The sequence below is a fragment of the Mesocricetus auratus genome, unplaced genomic scaffold (genome assembly GCF_017639785.1).
Source record: "Mesocricetus auratus isolate SY011 unplaced genomic scaffold, BCM_Maur_2.0 Super-Scaffold_6730, whole genome shotgun sequence".
In the NCBI taxonomy this organism is placed as follows: domain Eukaryota; kingdom Metazoa; phylum Chordata; class Mammalia; order Rodentia; family Cricetidae; genus Mesocricetus; species Mesocricetus auratus.
In genome coordinates this window covers 83,903,250-83,927,577 of record NW_024429184.1, presented here as the reverse complement: position 1 = coordinate 83,927,577, position 24,328 = coordinate 83,903,250, and the positions used below count along the sequence as shown (strand labels likewise).

The window sequence follows — 24,328 nt, the reverse complement described above, 5'->3', positions numbered from 1 at the left end:
ATATTCATATACATGACTATATATTTATTATAAAGACTAAGAAACATTACATATGTTCTAACAAATTTACGTTATGTATAAACAAGATTTAGGGGATATGAATTCAAGGTGTTAGAAAAACTTTGTAAATGAGACTTTTCAGCCTGTTGGCTATATTTTGCATAACAACTCTAAACTGACTTTGTAACTGAGGTTTGTATAAAGAATATTCAGAGGTCGTGTTATGTCTTGATGCTTTTCCACGGATAATTCAAAACTTGCTTAAAAGTGCTGTTTACCTATGATGCTTGCCTGGCATTCTTATTTATTTTATTTATTTACTTACTTACTTTTGAGACAGAGTCTCATTAGCTCAAGATTTTCTTGAAATCACTGTGTAATGAGAGGATGACCTTGAGCTCCTGTTTCCCATCCTTTTGCCTTCACAGTGACAGGATCACAGGCATTTGTCTTCTACATGGCTGTGATTACTCAGTGCTTAGGATCAAACCCAGGGTTTGATTTCGGACTGGGAGACGAGCATTCTCACAACTTTTATACAATTGACTGTAATTCCAGATCAGATTCCCATCCTATAAGTCCTATAATAATGCATGGTGGTTAATTTTGATTCACTAGAATTAAGAAACAAATAGAGCACAGTATTAATGGCAGGCACCTTTGTTTGCAGTGGCATTTGCAGACAGAAGTAAAGTGGAAAATGGAGGAAGCACACTGGACCCAGTGTTCATCACTCTCCACTTCCTGGATGTGGACAGAACATTACGGGCCCCTTCACACATCCACCGCCATGCATTCTTTGTCATGATACTATATGCATTTAGTACTGTGCATCCTAAAACAGTTGTGCAAGATACATTTTTCCTCATTAAGTTGCTCCACATTAGAGATCTGTTCACAGAACTGGAAAATGTAACAAATATACCTGTTTTCCTTTCCTTGATAATTCCCTTCTGTTTCATGCTCAGTGCTTTGATACATTTGATCTCAAGTAATAGTGGTAACACAAAGCCAAAATAAAACAGAAGCATAATTTTCCTTATGGTATGTAAATTTATTAGCTCTGTGTAAAATTTTGTCAATGATTCAAATGTTATTAAACTTCATGGCAACTCTACTAGAGCGAGACAGGAAAAGTACTGTCTGCTCCAGGGAAAGAGCAGGAAAAAGAGCAGGGATTGAGAGAAGAGAAAGAGTGTAAGTGGGAGGAGATATTTCTTTTAATGGGGTCGGCTGCACCTGGGTTGACCAAGGCACTGCCTGAGTGCATTCTGCCAGGAGACAGAGGCAGGTCAGCATAATGCCTTAATCCTTACACCTGGTATTTTGCTAACCAAGTGTCTACATTGATGATGCATGCCAGTCCCACTTGGTTCTGCCTTTTATAAAGGCAGGATAAACATATCTCCAGGCTGATTTTCTGAAGGATACCTCCGGAACCTATTAAAACATTTTCTTATTTCTTTATGAAAGGAATTTGCAAAAGAATTTTAGTGAATTCTAATGATCTTGGATTTTTTAAGCTGAAAATCTGGGGCTCATAATAAATATTTCAAAACTTTCCAGCTGCTAGTAATAGCCATATGAATTCCAGGGAACCTTGAACAAACAGTGTAGTTTGGATTTTTATTTATTTTAACAAAATGTCCTAATTAAAAGGACAATCCATGAGGATTCCAGTAGCTCTCCAAGTTACTGTTCATTTTCATACAGATTAATCCAATTAAAGAAAGGAAGAGAAGTGCCAGAGTCCACGAAAGAAAGAAGGGGTTTCTGAAAAGTCATCAAATAGCACTGCCTCTGCTGAGCGACCAAAGGTTCAGAGCCATGGTCATGAACACATCTCCCTGGAGGTCACTAGGAGACCTGGGAGTGGAGATGGTTACACAGCAGATATATGCCAAGAGTGCTAATATCTAGGTCTCTTCCAGAATGGATTTATTTCACTGTGTAAAACAATACTTTACGTTTTTTAAATGATTGTTTCTCCCTTATCCACAATTTAGGGAAGATCAAAGCAAGTCTATGTGGTTATTTCATTCTTAGGAATGATTTCTACTCAAAGTTTCCCAACACCAGCTTTGAAAGCTTATGTCGAAGTCATTTTCATGTGATTTTTATAATTTACACATTTACATTAATTAGTAAAAATGAGCTAAATATTTTAAAAAGTTTATTTCACTTAAGTGGTTATAGAATTACTTATCTGTGCACATAAGTGTGTGAATGTATGCACAGGTGTGTTTGAGTGATGCCAGGTGCTATCTATTTGGTCCATTCATTAATAAATTATTCCTATTTTATATTTGAATGGGACAGTAAAAATAAAAACAAAAGGAAGTCAGCTCAAACCTGTTTTTAGGACTTTATAAGCATCATCATGGATCAATAATAAGAAGACATTAGAACAACCTTTCTAATTTCTTACAGTGAATGAAACATTGTTTTGCAAGGAAAGTAAAGCGTGTCTTATTTTTTTATAGCTAAATTGTTTGAAATCTGTTTGTTTCCATCATTCTTCAAACAATCTGATGTCATCCTCTGTAACATCACTGGGTCAAGAATTGCCAACTCCCCCAGCTTCCTTTGTATTTACTCTCTGTTTTCACATTGCCAATCTGTAAAGTGAGATGGAGGAAGAATTGTTTTTGCAATTACCATCAAGATGAATTTATACAAGAATGAAAAATATGCAAAACAGAGCTGTATTAAGATAAAGAACTGATAAAAGAGTAACATTCACAGAGCTATAGATGCCTAAGCGATTAAGAGAACTTCAAAACTTCAAAGACGTCTCTGCTTTTGCTCCTGCCACTGATACAGAATTACAATGCATCTGTGACTTCTCACCGAACATCTGATGCCCTTTGATTGTGCCCACCTGCATTAGCCACACATGTGCTGCACACAAATACACCCTACATGTTGGCAAACTCTCAAACAAAGAAAAATAAATAAATAAATAAATAAACCTTACAAAAGGGTAACACAAAAATGAGTATAAATTTTTCTGAACCAGTAATGGTGTCAGTAATATACTAAAGGAATGCCTTTTAAACGAATATTTGAGAAATTATCTGTTTAGTCATACTAGTCAAAACAACCCTTCCTTAAAACACCTGTTTCTAGTACTACTCATTTTAATGAAATCATTAACAACCAGTGCTACCATTATCTATGAATCAGTAGAGCTATTAATATTTTTTGCTTGCATTCTTCATGACTCAACACACTAGAGACTTTTAATTACATTTCTTAATAGTTGTCTCAATCATGAGATAAGAAAAATGTAAGGAGAACAGAGACAATTTAGAAGTAGAGTGTGGAAAAGCTCAAAAACCATGAGCATATAATATGGTTCTACTCAGAGAACTACATTCAGATTATTGGCTACAAGAGAGATAAAAAGTTGATTATACACAGAAAGATGAAGTATGAAAAAAAGCACGTAATTGAGGGAATGTTGTGTTCCATCCAAGAAGCTGTGATTTTGTATGTTGGATCCACTTGGAATTTGATTCACTCAGAGTCAGCGAAAGAGCACATAAGTCAAGTGCAGAGTCCTTTCCATTCTGGGTATTTTATAGGAACCCCTGCACCTCTGTTCCATTTATTTTCACTCCTTCCAGTGAGAGATATAGCCTCTAGGTTTGGGTAAATGATAAGATCTCACTTCTTAGAACCATTTGCCTTGAATCACTGCAGCTCTGTTTCATAAATTTCTACCTACATCCACAGTAGTGGGGTTAGTGGAGTCTTCATACTGAACACTGGTCCTGGATTCACAGAAGCAGACCCTGAATTCTTGCTGTTAGTTACTAGCTGACCTGATTAATTCAGTGAATGATTTCATACTGGTGTTATTTGTCTTTGAATTAAAGTTAATAACATTTATTTCTTGAAAATGGATGAAAGTATTAAAAAAGAACAGCATAAAAACATTGAACACTATTCTTGATGAAAAAAAGAAAAATCAAGCATGTTAATGGCTTATAATTCTTTAACTAAAACAGATGGTAGCACTCATAAAGTTCAATTTCATTGATACCTTTACAAGGGGAGCTCCAGTATTTGGGCTTAAGAGGCCTCTGAGTCAGAAAGACTTGTCTGATGTACTTAACATAGTTACCCTCTCATTTTCTTATAGTCTGAACTAGTTTATCAAATCTGAGAGATTTTTTCCATACAAAGTGATACACTGTAGCCCTTTATAGTCTTTTTATGTTGCTTTCTTTTTAGGAAATAATCTTTATTATTGCAAATGATATGTCTATTTATGTGTATGTGAGTGGTCATGTACCCCTGAATGCACATATCCACTAATGCCAGAATCATTGGATGCCCTTAGAGTTGGATTTAGAGGTGATTGTGAGGTACTGGGTAGTAGATTCTCTGGAGGAGCAGCATACACTCTTAATGGTTAGCCATCTCTCTAGTCCTGTTTGTTTTAAGTATTCCTCACTACCCATCTCCAGCTGAATAAAATGTATACTCCTTGATAGAAGGAACTTATTGTTTTGCCTAAAAGAAAAAGAACTACCTTGTACAATATGTTCTTATGAACTTTCCCCTGATCATTACTGACATATGAGCCTTGTAAAAAATCGGGCTTTGTGTCAATTATATAAGCCAAGTCGATATTTTAATGTAGTTATTTCTGTGCAAACCTCTAATGTTGGCCAAATCTATGTTGGTGTTCAGCAAGTACATTTTCATGCTTTAGTGCAATATTTCCAAAATGGAATTATAATTATAACACTTCTTTAAAAATTATCAATGTGTTTAGTATAAACTAGTTACTGATTTAAAGGAAATATTAATATTTAAAAGGTTCAAAATGTTCAAATGGTAAAATTTGGTCTTGTCAGAATTAGAACCAATTTGTGTACAAACTTAATCATGTGTTTCAGTTTCAATTAAAAAAACTCAGTGCTGTACTAGTGTGCTGCCTATGCTAAAGTAAGTCCTGCATTTATTAACTCTCTGCCACTAATACTGCTACTAATTCCAATTTATAGGTATTTATCATTAGCCTTCAACTGCAAGTTTTATTTATATTGTGTGCTATTTTGATAAATGGTCTCCATCTGTAGACAAGGCTAGGCTTGAACTAGTCATTCTCTTCCTTTTTAGCCTCCCAAAGGCTGTGATTATACTCAGTCAACATGACACGGCTCAACTCTCAGTTTTAATTTAAGACTTTCTTTCATCATTCACCCATCTAGTCTGCATTGGATTATAGAGTAGCATAAACTTTTAACCTGGTTTACATTATAATAATGATCATTTTCTGCAATTTGGTTTTTTTATGTCTCTGTTACACTTTGAACATGAAGAAAAATATTCTTTCACAATACCTGTTCCTCAGAACAACACACTATGTTTGTCATGAAACAGGCTTTCATAAACTACTCTTTAAATGGATGTTTTGGTCTGTAGGTGAAATGACACCCAAAAGCTCATTTGTCTGAAGACTTGGCTTTTGGCTGTTTGGCAAGAAGCTTTTGGGTTTAGAGCCTTGCTGTAGGAAGTGAGCCTTTGTCCTATCCACTCTCTGCTACCTGACTCTTGTTGCAATGTGACCAGCTCTCCTGCACTTGCTGCCATGCCATCCTTTCCACAAGGGGATGACAACTTAGAACTCTAAGGCAGAACAGACCCTTCCTCCCTTAACTTGCTCCCTTAAGTTGCTCATTGTCTTAATGACATTATAATTGTTCTCATTAAATCAAATTTGTACAACAACAAATAACTTATTTTACAAAGATAAGATGGAAAATGATGAGGGAAAAGAGAATAAAAAGAGTTCAAGGGTGTAGGTGGAAATATTTGAGTATATTGGAAAAAATGAATAAGATTATAGATAGATCAGAAAAGGAAAACAGAAGGGTGAGGGGAAGAGGAGCAGACTTTTCAAACATTATTTTTCCTCAGATAATTTTATTTCCAAACCTAAAAAATAAGAGTTTATCACTGCTCATTATTTATTTAGTAGCTTGTATGATCAAATTTTCAACACATAACAGTTTCATTTTCATTCCAGTTATCTTGATCTCAGATTTGAACATCTAACTTAAAATACACAAATTTTATTTTCCTTCTATCTCACATTTTCATTTTTATTTACATTGTTACTTTAGTCCAAATTATTCATGGCACCTATCATCTATGTATTTTATAAATTGAACTTCATGTCTTATTCCTTTTACTCAGTTTTCTTACTTTTTATTCAGCCATGATGTTTTTGTATCAAGAACATTTTTTCATCTTGGGATTTTTATGACTCTGCCTGTATTTAACTTATTGCTGCACACATTTTGTATGAAACCAAATGTCTTAACTCATAATGTGTTAAGGCAACTCTCAGTAAAGCAAGTTGAGTAGGTTTTCTTTAGCACAACAAACATTGTCAAAGATAAATGCTATTCTATTAGAAGTAAGTTAAAAATACTTGTTAGCATTTTATAGAAGCATCCTTAAATCCTCAGAGAAGATAAAAAGATTGTGATTACTGTCAGAAAGTATAGCATTTCTTATGAAGAAAACCATCAAGTAAACAGCTTTAAAATACTATAATAAAAACTATTCAAATAATGCAAAATGGATGAACACAGTAATGAAGGCACAGTCAATGCCACCATACTTTAATAAATGTTATTGAAGACTCTTTTTTACAAATGGTACTTTGTTTAGTTGTGTACCTGAAGATAGAGGTAAAACAAACATTCTTAGACATGAAGTGCATTAACTTGCCTACAGGACAAAAAGCTGAGGTAACTAAGGGCTAGAAAACCGAGGTCTTACCATCTAGGTCATTCTCTGGGGTCTCTGCTGTGTACCAGTTGGAAGGTGGTCCAGTGCCATTAACAGTCATGGCCGACACTTGGAAACTGTACTGACTCCCTTTCTCCAATCCTATGAAAGAATTTTCACCAGAAAAAAAAACTGTTACTAAACAATAAGAATTTCCAGCTGAGTTTCCAAAGCTTTAGAAATTTTATGACAATAATTGGCATGTTTTAAATATTCCAATTGTTTTGGATATTATTGTTTTTGATTATATGAGGGGAAAAGCATAGCAGGCATTGAAATTATATTTCATAAATTATAAATTCTTGTGTATATTTCCAGTTTATAGAAATGTATCATTGAACACAGCCTCAGGGTAGATGCAGAATATAAAATATGAATGATGAAGAAATAATCAAAAATAGCAAGAATCATTTTCCTCACTGTTCTGAGGAGTTCTGCCTATAAATCAAGAACTGTCAGCTTAAAAATTTATGCTCCCATCATTCATTCAAGGTCAGTGATGATGTTTACATTGGGCCAAGAAAGAAGAATCCAAAGTAACTGAATTTCAACAGAAAATAAACACAGCTTTCATTTTTTGAAACCACCCTTCCAGTATATTTTACTTTGAATCAGATTCCACAGTAGAGAGAACTGAGGTGAATCTCAACAGTATTTCGGATGCATTATATTACCCACAGAGATTATTATAGAATTTACAGGCAGAGTAAGGAGGCCTCATACATTATCAGTATTATGGTTTTAAGTTTTTAATCTAAAAGCCTTTTCTTTTCCACAAGTCTTGATAATTTGTTGTAAAACAAATAATTCCTATTGCTCTGGGTTTGTTGTTTGCTCCAAAACTCATGTTGAACTTTAATGATCAATTTTTACAGTTAGAAAGGGTCAAAAAACATGTGATTAAACCCTGAAACATTTGTCATCATCTATGAATTAATGTTGTTGTGGCATAGGTTACATCAGGAATGAGGTCATGATACAAAGGATGAGTTTGGCCAGATATTCTTTTTATCCATTTGCTCGCACTTCCGTAGTCCTTTTTAAGGTGACTGTTACCATATACTGGTGCTATGTATCTTCAGAATGATACATCAAAATATCTAAAGTTATTTATCAACTAACAAGTTTGTGCAATTCCATTGTAACAGTAGAGCTGCATAAAATACATTCTATGTGAAACCCAGTTGCTACGAGTCAGTATCTTTAAAGAAACATGCATCATTAAGACATTAAGAACCTAATGTAAATTACCCAGCCTTTAGGTCTCAGTTACTTGCAGTACAAAGATTACAATGTTGCCTCATTCTTTTACCTATTTTCTCTTTAACAGAATAACAGAAATATACTCTTCCAAGTTATGCAGAAATTTATCCACAGTTTTACTATAAATGATTACACCAGGGTATCAACCATGTGCACAACAACTGCTCTAAAAGGCCATCTATGATAATCTGCCTTCTGTGCCAACTGGGATGGGTTTGGGGGCTCCAGTTATAAAACTAATCAAATGTTGCAAGATACACATCTTGTGATGGTGCTTCAGTGCAAATGTAGTCTTATGATATGAATACTATTTAACAATAGCATCAGAAGAGGTTTTCATATCACACCTTTGGATTTCTTTGAAGCAGAAATTCTAGCCTTGGTTCTCAACTTTGGCTTGAACCTTTGTTATAATGACCGCAAGCCACTCTTTTAGCTCATGAAAAAGATGGACTACTTACTTATTTTTATAAGAAGATTTAAATCTTGAAAAATATTTGATACTACTGGGCACACAAATTATTTCATGTTTTTCAGAGTTCACTGATACTTTGACTTCATAATTTTTCCTTTTATTGAAAATATTTTTCTCAAAAATACATCCTGATTATACTTCTTCTACTTCTCCAAGTTTCACCTCAATCTATCCTCCCATTAAGATCCATCCTTCCTGACTTACATTGGGAAACAGGTTTCTAAGAGATAATGAGCAAGTTAAAAAATACAACTCTTCATGTTCTTTCTTAACCTGGTTTTGCCTTAACTTCATGAAATGTCATTTTATAACATGAATTAAGAGCATGAACAGAGTTATTTTTAGAAAATCTGAATTATATTTTGTTCATTCATTTGACTTTGAATCCAGTGATTAAATATCTTTTAACCACTTATCCAATCTTTGCTTTATATATTTAACGTTCCAAGTCTATCTGAGTCACTAAGTTTTGAGTAAAACAACAACAGATAACACTTTGGAGACACTCTCACCATCTATAGTTATCTCTGAGATGAAAGGCCAACCAGAATACCTTTTTTGGAGATTTCCAGGCAAGTGACAGACAGTGTCTCATGTCTCAGAAAACTTGGATATGTGGCACATGAGGAATAGCACCTACAGTTGTACACATACTTGCATAGGTAACCGCACACACTCATGTCTAAGCCGAACACACACACACACACACACACACACACACACACATACACACAGAGTTATTGTTTTTATGTTTGCAATTTTTTATCTATAATAGGCATAAACTGCTGGATATCTCTCAGTACAACTGTCTAGATATGCCTGTTTAAATATACATTACATATTACATATTAATATTAATTTAATATACATAAATTTGTATCTTTACTTAAAGTTAAAGGAAAGCTAGTTCTATGTAAAAGTTACTCCTGTGTTTATATTTCTATAGGATTTATAAGTTATTTGCGAAAAATTTGGTTTAATCAATTCTAGTCATCCAGGTCCATGAGCTGGAAAACTAATCTTTACTACTTTCCACACACCAGATATCTCTGCCTATCACCCATCCTTCTTTCTATCCCCATCACTCTGCCTATCCCCCATCCTCTGTCTATCAACCATCCCTCTGCATATCCCCATCCTTCTGTGTATCCACATCCTTCTGTTTATCCCTCATCCTTATGCCTATCCTCCATTCTTCTATCTATTCCCCCATCCTTCTGTCTATCCCATTCCTTCTGTCTAGTCTATCCCCATCCTTCTGCATATCACCCATCCCTCTGCATACCTCCATCCCCCTGTACATCCCCCATCCTTCTGCCTACTCCTATCTTCATCTGGGCTCACACAATCACATTATCATCACCTCAGTAAGACATTGTTTAATGATTATTTAAAAGTTCAGATCATATGACTTGCAGCAGAATTAGTTTTGAATTTTTCCTTCAGCATGCAGCCATATGATGCTGCAAACCATGCTAGGCCTCCCTTTATATATCTATATTTTCTCATCAAGAAAGTGGAAATGGCCAAAGTATAAATTGTTATAAAGATTAAATCTGAAAGCATAAGATTATTAGCATAGATCTTATTGACAAATTTCCTAAATGATGGTGGTTGTTATTCTAATGAATGACAAATAGTCTATTTAGTAGCACTGATCTTTCCTAGAATAATATAATTAATTGAGATACACAGAGGCACACCAAAGATGACAAGATGGAGTCTATAATGGGAAAAAAACCTAGGAGACAGAACATCAGCAGTACAGTATGTGTTATTTCCTCCACTGGTGGTAGATCTCCCATGTGATAGTTATCTCTAATAAGAAAGCATGAATGCCATGCATCATGTGAGTTCTTCAATGTTTGGTGAAATTCTAAATCACATGTCTCTGAGTCTGTGTATGAAGCCAAATGCATTTAAGTATAAAACCATTCTAAAATGATGTGTATCTATCTTTAGTCATAAAATTCTATCATTAAAAAAGATTACCCTGCCTATTGTTACTCTTCAGACTGAGAATCGTTAACCACTGCAATTTCTTTCGTATATTTCTAATTTTATACACTATATGGTAAAATAAAGGTACACTATACTAAAGCATCATGCTTTGCCTCATGTTGGCCTTGTTATAAAATTGCTATGCTGCTTCCAGTGTTTAGCCCATAAAATACCAATGCATATTTATCATTATCTTTATTCTATATTGGCCATGAAACGCGAGAAAACTCTTCAATTCAACTCCAAACAACCTTTCCCGAAGACCACTCAGAAATTAAATACATCATTTAAAATTTAGTTTCTATGGCTTTCCACAACAGTACCCATTCCTGCAAATTAAAGTCATTGTTAGAAGTATGAATTACTTTGTTATTGCAGATGTCCCATTATCATAGCAAAAAAAATATAAAACAAAACACCTGTCTAACAAATAGAGGATTGTAAAAAGAAAAAAGGTGCATTTCTACCCTTCAATTATATCATACAAAAAGAAAACATTAAAGCATTTCCAATTTTCTCACATCTAAATCAATACAGCCACACATGTTGCAAGCACTAAAAACATGGGGTCAAATCCTGCACATTTTATAACACTGTGGATTTATATTGAAAATCAATGACTCTACTTAGTAACTATAAAGAATACCAGTTCCTAGATACATTATAGGGGAAAGCCTAAATCACAGTATTTCTCCAAGTGTGCAGTCCTCCTTGCTCTTTATGGCTTTTGAAACCATGATCAAATCGTCTAGAAATATAACAGGTGTTCCCGAGTACAAGTCATGAGGCAGGTAAGAGAGAATCAGAAACTGTGTCAAATTTGATTTACTGATTTCTGTCATTGCTTCAGTTCAACCAAAAAGAAGGATGCCTGACATTCTGGAGGTTAATATCAGATGTAGTTACAAAGATGTAATGGTGGGAATAGAAGCTACAATTTTGAATTCAGATACCTTTGAGCCCTAAAAGAAGCAAATTGACAGTTAAAAGCCATTCCCAATAATAAGTTAATTAATTCTTGTCCCGGAATAATAGTGGAATAATAAGCTGGACTAATAATAGGTTACTCCATGATGATTAGATGCTCATGTCATCTTATAGAGTTCTGAGAAATAAAACTGTAGAGCTGAATTATTTATCTCTGAATGAGCAAATTTTACTGGAGGATGCAATTTAAAATGATTGTGCTTGAGAGGAAAAATGACATAGATCTGTATTGGTGTGAATAGTGTCTTTCCCAAGTTTGTATGTAAGGGGAATATTAGCATCAAACCACACTTGCAAATAGCTCCTTATGGACATAATCAGTGAAAGAGCTCAAGATGAAATAATTCTGGATTGAAGGTGAGTACAATGCAAATGCATAATATTTAAATCTTTAACAAGTGACTTTTATTTGATATTTTTTATTCCACATGACTTTCAAAAAATAGAAATTATCCTATCGTACCAGTCTGATTTTAAAAGGTCTATTTACTAAAGTTATTTGCAATTGAAAATACTATTTTCTATGAAAGTAATGATTTTTTAAAGTATTGCAAAGATGGAATTATAAATTAGGATTAGTCCTGAAATTTGAAAAACTGGATCTCTATTATATCTCTGTTTAAAATGTGTGCCTACAATGCATACATGCTTATCTGCATGTGAACACAGCATATAAACATAGTGTGTTATGACCTAAAATAGTATATGGAAGTTCCTATTACTCATGTATTTTCTGAATACAGTAATGCCACTCATTTGTACTATTGTTATTTCAATCAAAGGAAGTAATCACCAATTTAATATCTATTTCTCTATTTGCAAATAAGATTGATCTTTTATCGTGTTTATTAGCAATTTACCATGCTTTGAATTGAATTTCCAGTCCTTAGTGTCTCTCTTTACATCCATTCTTTAATTCAATCACAACACTTATTTCATAATTTTAATGTTTTTATGTGTGGAAGAAACCCAATGTCAAAAAATGTCAAAGATCCAAATCTTTGTATTTTTTGAAAAATAGTCTTGAAATGAGATATCCTATGTCTTTATATATAATATTAAATTTTAAAATTATTAAAATATTTTTGCTAAGAATTTTAACAACTGTGAATTTTTTTCTCAGATTAACCACATATCATATTAGCTGTTCCAATACGCACATAGGCCTTACTTTAACATCAATTATTTTTATCCCTCATATTATTTCTTCATGGTTGAAGAAAAGACATCACAGCTTGACAACTTTTTTTAAAGTTGGATTTTTTAAAAGCTTTATAAATAGTGTGTTATAATGACATAACTGGCTTTTAAATTCAACAACATCTACCTAGAGTTTTGTCCAGTTTTAAAATAGACAGGGTTATATTATATAACCTATCTTGAAAACATTCTAACAATTATCATAAGATTTTACCGATAAAATTTCCATGGTAACAAACTATGGCATTCTGAAGTTAATGATTATAAGCTAAAGAATAGAAAAGCAATGAGTTTGTGTGTGTTATGTTCATCTGTGATATAATTTTAAAAATATTTGGAGGATATCTATAGAGAGGAAAAGGTAAAATAATTATTAATTCCCTACTGTCAGTTACATTTTATTCACTAGATACATGTATACTTACATGGAAAATTAATGACTCTGCTTACTACAAAAATATCAGTTTTCATTTGCTTCTTATCACACAATCATGTGCTGTCGTGCTATGATGGTTTATCTTCATTGTCATCTACCCTTGATTTAGAGTTACTGGGGAGTCCTTCCTCTAAGAAATCCACAGCAATTCCAGAGAAGTTTAATGGAGCCATGAAGACCCCCCCTGAATTGAATGCGGATCTACATGGGCTGGAGTCTCAGACTGCGTGAGCTCACTACTAGCATTCATGTGTCTCAGCTTCCTGACTGTGAACACATTGTGATGATGCCTTCATGTTCCTGCTACCTTAAATTTCTCCTTCCTGATGGACTGTACCTTAAATATAGGAGTCAAAATAAACTCTTATTTCCTTAAATTACTTTTGTCAAGTATTTTGACACAGCAATGAGAAAAGTAAATGATCCATTAAATTGGCCCCTACTAATTGGAAGGTGATGTAATAAAGCTGGTCATCAGGCACATGGGCATTTGGAATAGGTTTGTGAGGGATGCAGAAGAGTTTAGATCTGAAGTGTAGAAAAGCCCTTTAATGCTATCATAAAGGCAATTCTGGCAAGAGTGTGGAAATATCCCATTCTTAAAAAGGCATTTCTACCAACAGGGAAACAGACAGTAAAGTCTGCTTGGGTGGTTTCAGGAGGGAACAAAGACTCAACTGAGATCTAGGCTAAATGTTTTTCATGTTATAGTCTGCCAAAAATATGTCTGCCTTCTGTCTATGTGCTGAAAAAAACTAAAGTGAGACCAAATTTAAAAGTAATGGACTACATAGTTGGTTATATTAAGAATATAATATCCTAGCTGAAAACCTGGTTGGAAATAGAATCAGTAATTGTTAAAGAGATTGATGCTACCAAAAAGGAACCTGTTCTTATGCACTTGCAAATTAGTAAAGGTGTCCTTCAGGGAATTCATTAGGGGTTCCATGCTGTAAAAGTGCAAGTTTGATGAAGGCGAGCATGAATTAAGATTTATGCTACAAGGGTTCCTTGATCCAAACAACCACATAAGAGAGTTCAGTTGCTAGAGTAAATAGAGGCTACTATAGCTATGGCAGAAGGCATGCAGAATATAACAAGATCTGGTACCAGGAAGTGCTATTCATGTAGTGCTGGTTTTCCAGGCATGCCAAATGAAAGAGACAGTTGATATAACATGGAGGTGATAACCAAGGTTCCAGAAAGTTGCTGAGGCAATGAGTAGCAGGGTTAGATTCCCTGGAAGAGAGCTTGAGCTGTGGATGTAGCCCCATTGCATTAAGCTGTGAAAGTGAAAAATCAATGCAGTGGAGACTTGGGATGTTGCTTATACCAGAGACATGAGTTGAATGATGAGGAAAGCTGAGGTTTCATTTTTCTATATTAGTGTTTAAGAAGTCCCATGGTAAAAGAGAAACATGTTAATACTAACACAGAGAGAGGGAGAGATAGAAAGAGAGAGGAAATGTGACAGACAGAGAAGGCAGAGAGAGAAGACTCATTGACATTTTTAAATAAAAAAAGACAGGAAAAACTTTGATTATTTAAGTGGATATTATATTCTAAGTGATAAAATACATAATAAACAAAAGATGAGTAAAGAAGATGTATGGTAGGATAAAAGTCCATGGTAGTAGTTTGTCAATCATTATTTGTCTTTTTACAAGAGCTCATGGATAAGATTGCTATGCTTTAGAAGAGACTGTGCTTTGGACCCTTGAAAATGTTGGCATCATTATACAAAAGAACTAAATTTATTTTATATTATTAGAAGTTCAGAAGTTATTTAAGAGAAAATATTGGGAAATTAAAGTTTCAAAATTATGTATTAAGTGTAAATATGACAAGGAATGGACCTTTTGTGTATTTTTAGATGTATGTGTGTACAGGTGTGCCCACCCATGTTCATGTGTGCATTTAGGCCACGATTTTACATCAGGTACCTTCATTTTTTGAGACAGTCTCTCACTCTGTCTCTGCAATTCTTTAATCTTTATGTTGATGGACCACTGAGCTCCCTAGGGCCTGATTATTCTAGTCCCACTGACAGTTACAGGTGGCATGCCTCCTTGTCTGGCCTGTTGCTTTTATGTGAGTGCTACTCATCCATTCTTGAATTCCTATACTTGCACACCTGCCATTTTCCTTACTGAGCCTGGAGATGACTTTGGATAGTTAATCTTCACTGAGTGGTAACTTGACTAGAATTGGAATCATTCAGAAGACACATCCCTGGGAATGTCTTTGAGGGAATTGGCAGACTATAGTCAGTTCCACCATGAATGTGAGTGGTTTCTTTACAATGACTTGTGTACCAGACAACAAGAAGAAAAAGTACCAACATATAGCTCTTTCCTCCAGACTGTGGGCACAATGTGAGCCTCACACCCTAAAGGAGGCCCCATGCCTTCTTTGATATGGCACACTATACCAGTAGTTCCCTAACTTGCTAAAGCTGTGACGCTTTGATACAGTTCCTCATGTTGTGGTTACCCCCACAATAAATATATTTCAAGGTTAGCTACTTTATAGCTGTAATTTTGCTACTTTTATGAATCATAATGCAAATATCTGATATGCAGGATATCTGATATGTGACTCCCAATGGGATCACAACCTACAGATTGAGAACCACTATTCTATACTCTTCAATAATGAAGCAAAGTAGTTTTTTCTTTTTTTTCTCATTTAAACCATTTAGTCCTACTTTCTCTTGAACTTTTTTTCCATGTATTTTTTATTATTTATTTTTAAGTTTAAATTTAGATTAGAAACAAGGTTGCTTCAAAAATCAGTTCCAGGTCCCTCTCCCCTCCCTACCCTCCTCCCGTGCCCTCCCCCAAACCCCCAATTATCCCCTCATTTCCCCAGGGAAGGTGAGGCCCTCAATGGGGGTGTCCATAGTCTGTCATTTCATACAGGGCAGGGCCTAGAACCTCCCCCAAGAGTTCAGGGTGAGAGTGCACCTCACATCGTTGGATGGGAGTCCAAAGTCCATGTGTATACTCAGGATGAGTACTGATCTACTGCCCAAGGCTCAATAGATTACCTAGGCCTCCTCACTGACACCCACATTCAAGGGGTCTTGATCTGTCCTATGCTGGATTCCCAGGCTGATGCCTGGGATTCAAGAGTTAAACTTTGTCAGGTCAGCTGTTTCTGGGAGTTAAACCAGCCCAGTCTTAATCCCTTTGTTCATCAGTCCTCCCTCTCTGTTACTGGCTTTCTTGAGTTCAGCTCAGTGCTTAGCCATGGGAGTGTGCCTCTTCTTACATCAGCCACTGAATGAAGTTTCTGTTTCCCAGACTCTCTGGTCATGGGATTGTAGGCTGGCACTCCCCAGATCTATGTCTAAAATCCATATATGAGAGAGTACATGCCATGTTTCTCTTTGTGACTGTGTTACCTCACTCAGGATGGTTTCTTCTAGTGTCCTCCATTTGCCTGCAAATCTCAGGATTCCATTGTTTTTTTCTGCTGAATAGTACTCCATTGTGTAAATATACCACATTTTCTCTATCCACTTTTCGGTTGAGGGGCATCTAGGTTGCTTCCAAGTTCTGGCTATTACAAATAATGCTGCTATGAACATTGTGGAACAGACATCCTTGTTGTATGAATGGGCATCTTTTGGATATATGCCTAAGAGTGGAGTTGCTGGGTCTTGTGGTAGGTTTATTCCCATTTTTCTGAGGAATCTCCATACTGATTTCCAAAGTGGCTGAACAAGCTGGCACTCCCACCAGCAATGGAGGAGTGTTCCCCTTTCACCACATCCTCTCCAGCATAAATTGTCCTTGGTGTTTTTGATTTTAGCCATTCTGACAGGAGTGAGATGGTATCTCAGAGTTGTTTTGATTTGCATTTCCGGGATGGCTAAGGATGTTGATGCCTCTCAGCCATTTTAGACTCCTCTATTGAAAATTCTCTATTTAGTTCTGCAGCCCACTTTTTAATTGGGTCCTTTGCTGTTTTGGAGACTTGCTTCTTGAGTTCTTTGTAAATTTTGGAGATCAACCCTCTGTCAGATGTGGGATTAGTGGATATCTTTTCCCATTCTGTGGGCTGCCTTTTTGTCTTGCTGATTGTGTCCTTTGCCTTACAGAAGCTTCTCAGTTTCATGAGGTCCCATTTATTAATTATTGATCTCACTGTCTGTGCTAGTGGTGTTATGTTCAGGAAGCTGTCTCCTGTACCAATTCATTCAAGGGTACCACCCACTTTCTTTTCTAAGAGGTTCAGTGTATCTGGATTTATGTTTAGGTCCTTGATCCATTTGGACTTAAGTTTTGTGCATGGTGGTAAACATGGATCGATCTGCATTCTTCTACATGCCAGCCTCCAGTTATGCCAGCACCATTTGTTGAAGATGCTTTCTTTATTCCATTGTATATTTTTAGCTTATTTGTCAAAGATCAGATGTTCATACGTGTGTGAGATAATATCAGGGTTTTCAATTCGATTCCATTGGTCTACCTGTCTATTTTTGTGCCAATACCAAGCTGTTTTCAGGACTATAGTTCTATAATAGAGCTTGAGGTCAGGGATGGTAATTCCTCCAGACATTGCCTTGTTGAACAGGGTTGTTTTGGCTATCCTGGGTCTTTTGTTTTTCCATACAAAATTGATTATTGTTCTTTCAAGGTCTGTGAAGAAATGTGCTGGGATTTTAATGGGGATTGCATTGAATCTGTAGATTGCTTTTGGCAGGATTGCCATTTTTACTACATTGATCCTACCTATCCAAGAGCATGGGAGATCTTTCCATTTTCTGAGGGCTTCTTTAATTTCTTTCTTTAAAGATTCAAAATTCTTGCAGTACAGGTCTTTCACTTGTTTGGTTAGCGTTACCCCAAGGTATTTTATGTTGTTTGTGACAATTGTAAAGGGTGATGCTACTCTGATTTCTTTCTCAGCCGTTTTATCATCTGTATATAGTAGGGCTACTGATTTTCTTGAGTTGATCTTGTAGCCTGCCACTTTGCTGAAGGTGTTAATCAGATATAAGCGTTCCCTTGTAGAGTTCTTTGGGTCATTGATATAAACTATAATATCATCTGAAAACAGTGAAAGTTTGACCTCTTCCTTCCCAATTTGTATCCCCTTGATCCCCCTTTGTTGTCGTATGGCAATGGCTAGAGTTGAAAAGGTATGGAGAGAGTGGACAGCCTGGTTTTGTTCCTGATTTTAGAGGAATTGCGTTGAGTTTCTGTCCATTTAGTTTGATGTTGGCTGTTGGTTTACTGTATATAGCTTTTATTATGTTTAAGTATGTCCCTGTTATCCCAGATCTCTCCAAGACCTTTATCATGAAGGGGTGTTGGATTTTGTCAAAGGCTTTTTCAGCATCTAGTGAGATGACCATGTGATTTTTGTTTTTCAGCTTGTTTATATGGTGAATTACATTGATGGATTTTCGTATGTTAAACCATTCCTGCATCCCTAGGATGAAACATACTTGATCGTGGTGAATGGTTGTTTTGATGTGTTCTTGGATCTGATTTGCCAGTATTTTATTGAGTATTTTTGCATCAATATTCATGAGGGATATTGGTCTGAAGTTCTCTTTCTTAGTTGTGTCTTTGTGTGGCTTGGGGATCAAGGTTATTGATGCCTCATAGAAAGAGTTTGGCAAAGACCCTTCTGCTTCTATTGTGTGGAATACTTTGAGAAGAATTGGTATAAGCTGTTCTTTGAATTTCTGGTAGAATTCTGCACTGAGGCCATCTGGACCTGGACTTTTTTTGGTTGGGAGACTTTTGATGACTGCTTCTATTTCCATAGGGGCTATAGGTCTATTTAAATTGCTGATCTGTTCTTGATTTAATTTTGGCAAGTAATAGCTATCCAGGAAGTCATCCATTTCCTTTAAATTTTCGAATTTTGTGGAGTACAGGTTTTCAAAGTATGACCTGATGATTCTCTGGATTTCCTTAGAGTCCGTTGTTATGTCCCCCTTTCATTTCTGATTTTGTTAATTTGCATGTTCACTCTCTGCTGTTTGGTAAGTTTGGACAAAATTTGTCTATCTTGTTGATTTTCTCAAAAACCAACTCTTCGTTGCATTGATTCTTTGTATTGTTTTCCTAGTTTCTACTTTATTGATTTCAGCCCTCAATTTGATTATTTCCTGGCGCCTACTCCTCCTGGGGGAGTTTGCTTTCTTGTATTCTAGAGCTTTCACCTGTGCTGGTAATTCTGTAGTATAACTATTCTCCAGTTTCTTCATGTGGGCACTTAGTGCTATGAACTTCCCCTGTAGCACTACTTTCAAAGTGTCCTATAGGTTTGGGTATGTTGTTTCTTCATTCTCAATGAATTCATAGTAGTCTTTTCTTAAGCTGTTTTTGTCAGACATTTTGTCACAGCATTGAGAAAAGTAATGAGTAGGTAAGCCATTGCTAATTGGCTCAGTATCTACTTTGAATAACTGTGGTATATCGTTATACTTTGTTTTGTACTCTAAGCCATCAACACTCCTCAAACAATTCCTATGTCTATAAAACTTGCTACCACCATCACATAAGTGGTGATGGACAAGGAGAGATCTCCGACTAGCATTCACTAGACACTCTGGTTTTCAGGAACTTGTCTTGAGCTATGTAGTAGTATCCTACTCAGCCAAAGACAGACAATAGAAGCTGCACACTCTCTATCAAGCTATGGCTTATTGGAGAGGGTCATTTGGTGGAACCTCCCAGAGTCATTTCATCAAGTGTTGCAAGCTTTGTATTTGTTCCAAAGTCATGGTCACCCTACTCAATATTATGTTTCCATTTTTTTTCATATCTCCCAGTCCCTCCCTCTCATCTCTTGTTCACTCATTCTTGTATTCCTGAGCACACACCTTTTCTGGTATGACTTTAGAAGACTCCTCTATGTCTCTTTACTAGGGACTTAGATTAGATTCAAAAACGTATAAGAAAATTACACTATTTTTGATTTGATTTGATTTTGATTTTATAAAATAAAAATTATCTTTATGAACACTGGACTCAAATTTCATAAATATTAGCCTCCTCTCTTTTCCATGAATAGGCATACAAAAGTAGATTTACTTATGTATTTATAGAAAGTAAAACAGTGTCCCTGTTTACTCCCCCTTCTCATTTTCCATTTTATTCTGACATTTGTGGTAGGGAAGAGGGTCATAGTGAGTAAAGTACAGTGCCACTCCATCAAAAGTTGTTAACTAGAGAGTTAAATGTTAGTAGACCCTAAGAAATGCTGTGTCAGCAATTATGAGAAACCAACATAGAAAGAATTCTATGATACACTTACTAAGATGATGATACAGTGGGGAAATGGGTAGTGAACATATTACAGAGCATAGAAACTTAAAAATATAAAGGTTATTCTTGTTTAGGCCAATAAATGTCACCTGCCAGGAAAGAAGTCGATGTTCCTTTGAAGTGAGAGTATATATTATTCCTAAAGCATTTAATTCATCAAAGGCTTGCCAGACTGCTCTGTGTGTACACTGACCTGTGAATAGGTACCAGAGGTTATTTGGTTCCAGTGTTTCCATCTCACCCCTGCGGGTAGTCTTTCTGTGTCGAATTTTATAGCCAGTAATAAATCCGTTTTGTGTTCCTGATGGGGGAGGAAGCCAGCTCACTTTGATACTCTGTAAAATAAAAAAAAATGTAAATTAAGATATCACAGAGGCTAGGACAATTGAGCAAGTTCAGAGGACCAACCCAAGAACAAGTGTGAATTAAACACAGAAGCAAGTATTGCAAGACATGACCTCCAAATTAAATACTTTCCTATAATCTGACAGCATTTATAACTGCTTTATTTTCTTTTTAAAAAATGGGTACAATTTATTTGACTGATTACATGCAATACCATGTCTCCCTTGCAAACACCACTAAAACAATAGTAAAATATTGTAAATAGTAAAAGCCACTAAAAGGCAGGAATAGGACACACCAGATGAGAAACAGCAACAAGTTGGAGTAGATTGGAAGCAAAGGAGAAAAATAAGCTTAAGAATATTTTTAAGTTATGTTAATGAAATCCAAGCTAATTTCCACTTAAAAATCATTTTATTCTAGGGATTTTTGCTTCCTATACAATGTGAACATGGTACTAAGGCATGCTGCTGAAAGGGGAGATGACTTGGGAAGCTTGAATATGAGTGAAACTTAAGAATAAGCTAGTCCACAGTCACTGATTGGAGTAGCTCAGAGCTCAGTGCTCAGGGTACTTGAACACAAAGGCCACAGATTCAAATAAGTTATCTAGGAATAATATCAAATAACCCTTCATGCCACAAAATGAAGAACTTTGAACTAAATAAAAGAATCCAGCCTGAGTCCCTAACAGTGAAGGCATAAGGTAACAAGTCCCACCCAGGGACCAGAGTTTCCCTTTGCAAGTTAGCATTTGGAATGTCATTTTACTATAAATTGGTAATTTCGTGTGACTTGATATTAAACAAAGCCTTACACACACACACACACACACACACACACACACACACACACGTATATGTGCAGGAATAAGTACACAATAAATTGATATGAGGGAAACAATAATATTATACCTATGTATAAAGTTGTACACCAAAAATCTAGGAGAGAATGCTCGAGCCCAAGTATAAAGAAAAGACATGGAGCCTGAGATAGTAACTAAGCCTGAAAAATATAACAGTAAAAATTAAGAAGGGGGAAACATTGTAGTGAATTGGAGAGAAAGAACAGGAAACTATTCCTTACACAAGTATAATCACCAACATCTAAATGTTAAGTTGAGAGGATAGAAAGACAACAGGGAACTTGATAAAAAATTAGCAATAAATAACTAATAAATAAATAAGAAAAATGGTAAATAAAGTTAGTCAGCTTCAGCTTTCCAAAAAAAGCCTAGCCCTGAAGAAGTAGAATTTGGGAATAGCTAAAAAAGAACCAGAGAGTGGATAGAGAAAATGTGGTACATTTACACAATGGAGTATTACTCAGCAGAAAAAAAAACAATGGAATCTTGAAATTCGCAGGGAAATGGATAGCACTGGAAGAAACCATCCTGAGTGAGGTAACCCAGTCGCAAAAAGACAAACATGGTATGTACTCACTCATATATGGATGTTAGACATGGATCAGGATAGTGCTAGTCTGCACTTCCACTGATAGAGAGTCTGGGAAACAGGAAAGACCCTAAAAGATATGCATATATGCATAGTACCCAAGAGAAGAGGATTGAGACAAGATCCTCTGAATGGATGGGGAACATGGCGAGGGATGGGGGGGGGGAGTGGGAGCTGGGAAGAAGAGAGGGGGTAAAGAGAAAGAGAGTTGGTCATGAGGGAACAGGAAGTTGAGTGGGTGGGGGTAGAATAGGAGGAAGAGGGAATCATAGGATAGAAGACAGATCAGGCACCAGAGTGACCTCCAGTGATCTAAAGGGATAACACCAATTGGCAAGCTAAGCAATAGTGGAGAGACCACCTCGAATGCCCATTCCTGATAATGAACTTGATGTCTATAACCATCCGGGAGCCTTCATCCTGTGACTGATGGAAGCAGAAGCAAACACACAATTAATCACTGAACTGAACGCAAGGAACCCAGTGACAGAGAGAGAGGAGTGATGAGCAAATTGGCAAAGAATGGGCTGGCAAAACCAGCAGAGACAGCTGATCTGAACAGGGGAGAGCTCTTGGACCCCAGAGCGACAGTGGGGAAGCCAGCATGGGACTGATCTGGACCCCCCCAAATGTGAGTGTCAGCGAGAAGGCCTGGGCAACCTATGGGGCCCTGAGCTGTGGATCAGTGTCTATCCCTGGAATACAAACAGTCATCGTGTGCCTATAGCACAAAGAGGGATGCTCTCTCAGCCTGGACTCTTAGGGGAGTGCCTGGACCCTACCCAGAGTGAAATGACAGACTCTAGATATCCCCTATGTGGAAGGATTTGGCAATAGGGTGGGAGGGTGGGGGGTAAGGGGAGTGCGGGAGGAGGGGAGGGAGAGGGAACTGGGATTGACATGTAAAACAAGCTATTTAAAATTAAAATAAAAAATGACAAAAAAAGAACCAGAGATACTTAATAAAACAAATTAAGAAGTATTGCATTAAAACAGAAACTGTAACAGCTGACCTGACAAAGGTTAACTCTTGAATCCCAGGCATCAGCATGGGACTGATCAAGACCCCCTGAATGTGGGTGTCAGGGACGAGGCCTAGGTAATCTATTGAGTCTTGGGCAGCAGATCAGTACCCATCCCGAGTATACACACGGACTTTGGACTCTCATCCAATAATGTGAGATGCACTCTCACCCTGAACTATTGGGGGAGAGTCTAGGCCCTGTTCTGTATGAAATGACAGACTATGGATACCACCATGGAGGGCCTTACCCTCCCTGGGGAAATGAGGGGATAATGGGGGGGTTTGGGGGGAAGACACAGGAGGAGGGGAGGGAAAGGGAGAGGGACCTGGAACTGACTATTGAAGCAACATTGTTTCTAATCTAAATTTAAACTTAAAACAAACAAACAAACAAACAGAAACTGTGTTAAACTGTCATGAGAGTTAGCTGAGTTCAAAAGTTTCCAGAATGAGGGATGTGGGAGACAGGTCATATAAAATAGATGGTAGAAGTTATCAGGGATGGGGGGATTCAAGGAATAACACTTCGTGTCTTGTTCTGCTGAGTGTTTTTCCCAGTGCCAGTCCTTTCTATAGACAAGGTTTCTCATTGGCCACCAGCCGACAAATAATAACACAGAGACTTATTATTAATTATCAACTCTTGGCCTCAGATTAGGCTTGTTTTTAACTAGCTCTTAAAACTGAAATTAACACATTTATATTAATGTATACTCTATCACATACTGCCCATCCTGTCTCCTCTGTGTCTCCTAAAGTCTCACTTGAGCACCTACATTTCTCCTACTACTTCCCTTCTCTGCCAGGAAGTCCCACCTATACCTCCTGTCTCACTATTGGCTGTTCAGTTTTTTATTACACCAATCACAGCAATATATCGTCACACCGTGAACAAATATCCCACAACACCTCTCTTTCTCTCCCTTTGCCTTCTGAAATGCAGGAAACAACTCTCTGTGTTTCCCTCTTATATCTAATGGTCTGAACAAATTTTCTGGAAGACTGCCTATAGAAAAAAGGACACTACACCTAGCAAGT

The 24,328-nt window shown here is 36.4% G+C and overlaps 1 protein-coding gene across 3 annotated transcripts in view; it reads right to left on the bottom strand.

Moving 5' to 3' along the window:
* The window catches only part of Dcc (DCC netrin 1 receptor), a 1,023,267-nt gene that overhangs the window by 164,600 nt on the left and 834,339 nt on the right, over positions 1-24,328 (bottom strand). For all 3 annotated transcript variants that reach the window (XM_040741618.1, XM_040741619.1, XM_040741620.1), the window contains exons 13-14: positions 20,661-20,802; positions 6,805-6,915 (exon numbers count right to left, since the gene is read on the bottom strand). In XM_040741618.1, coding sequence (XP_040597552.1) covers positions 6,805-6,915; positions 20,661-20,802 — 253 coding nt within the window. The remainder of the gene's footprint in view (positions 1-6,804; positions 6,916-20,660; positions 20,803-24,328) is intronic.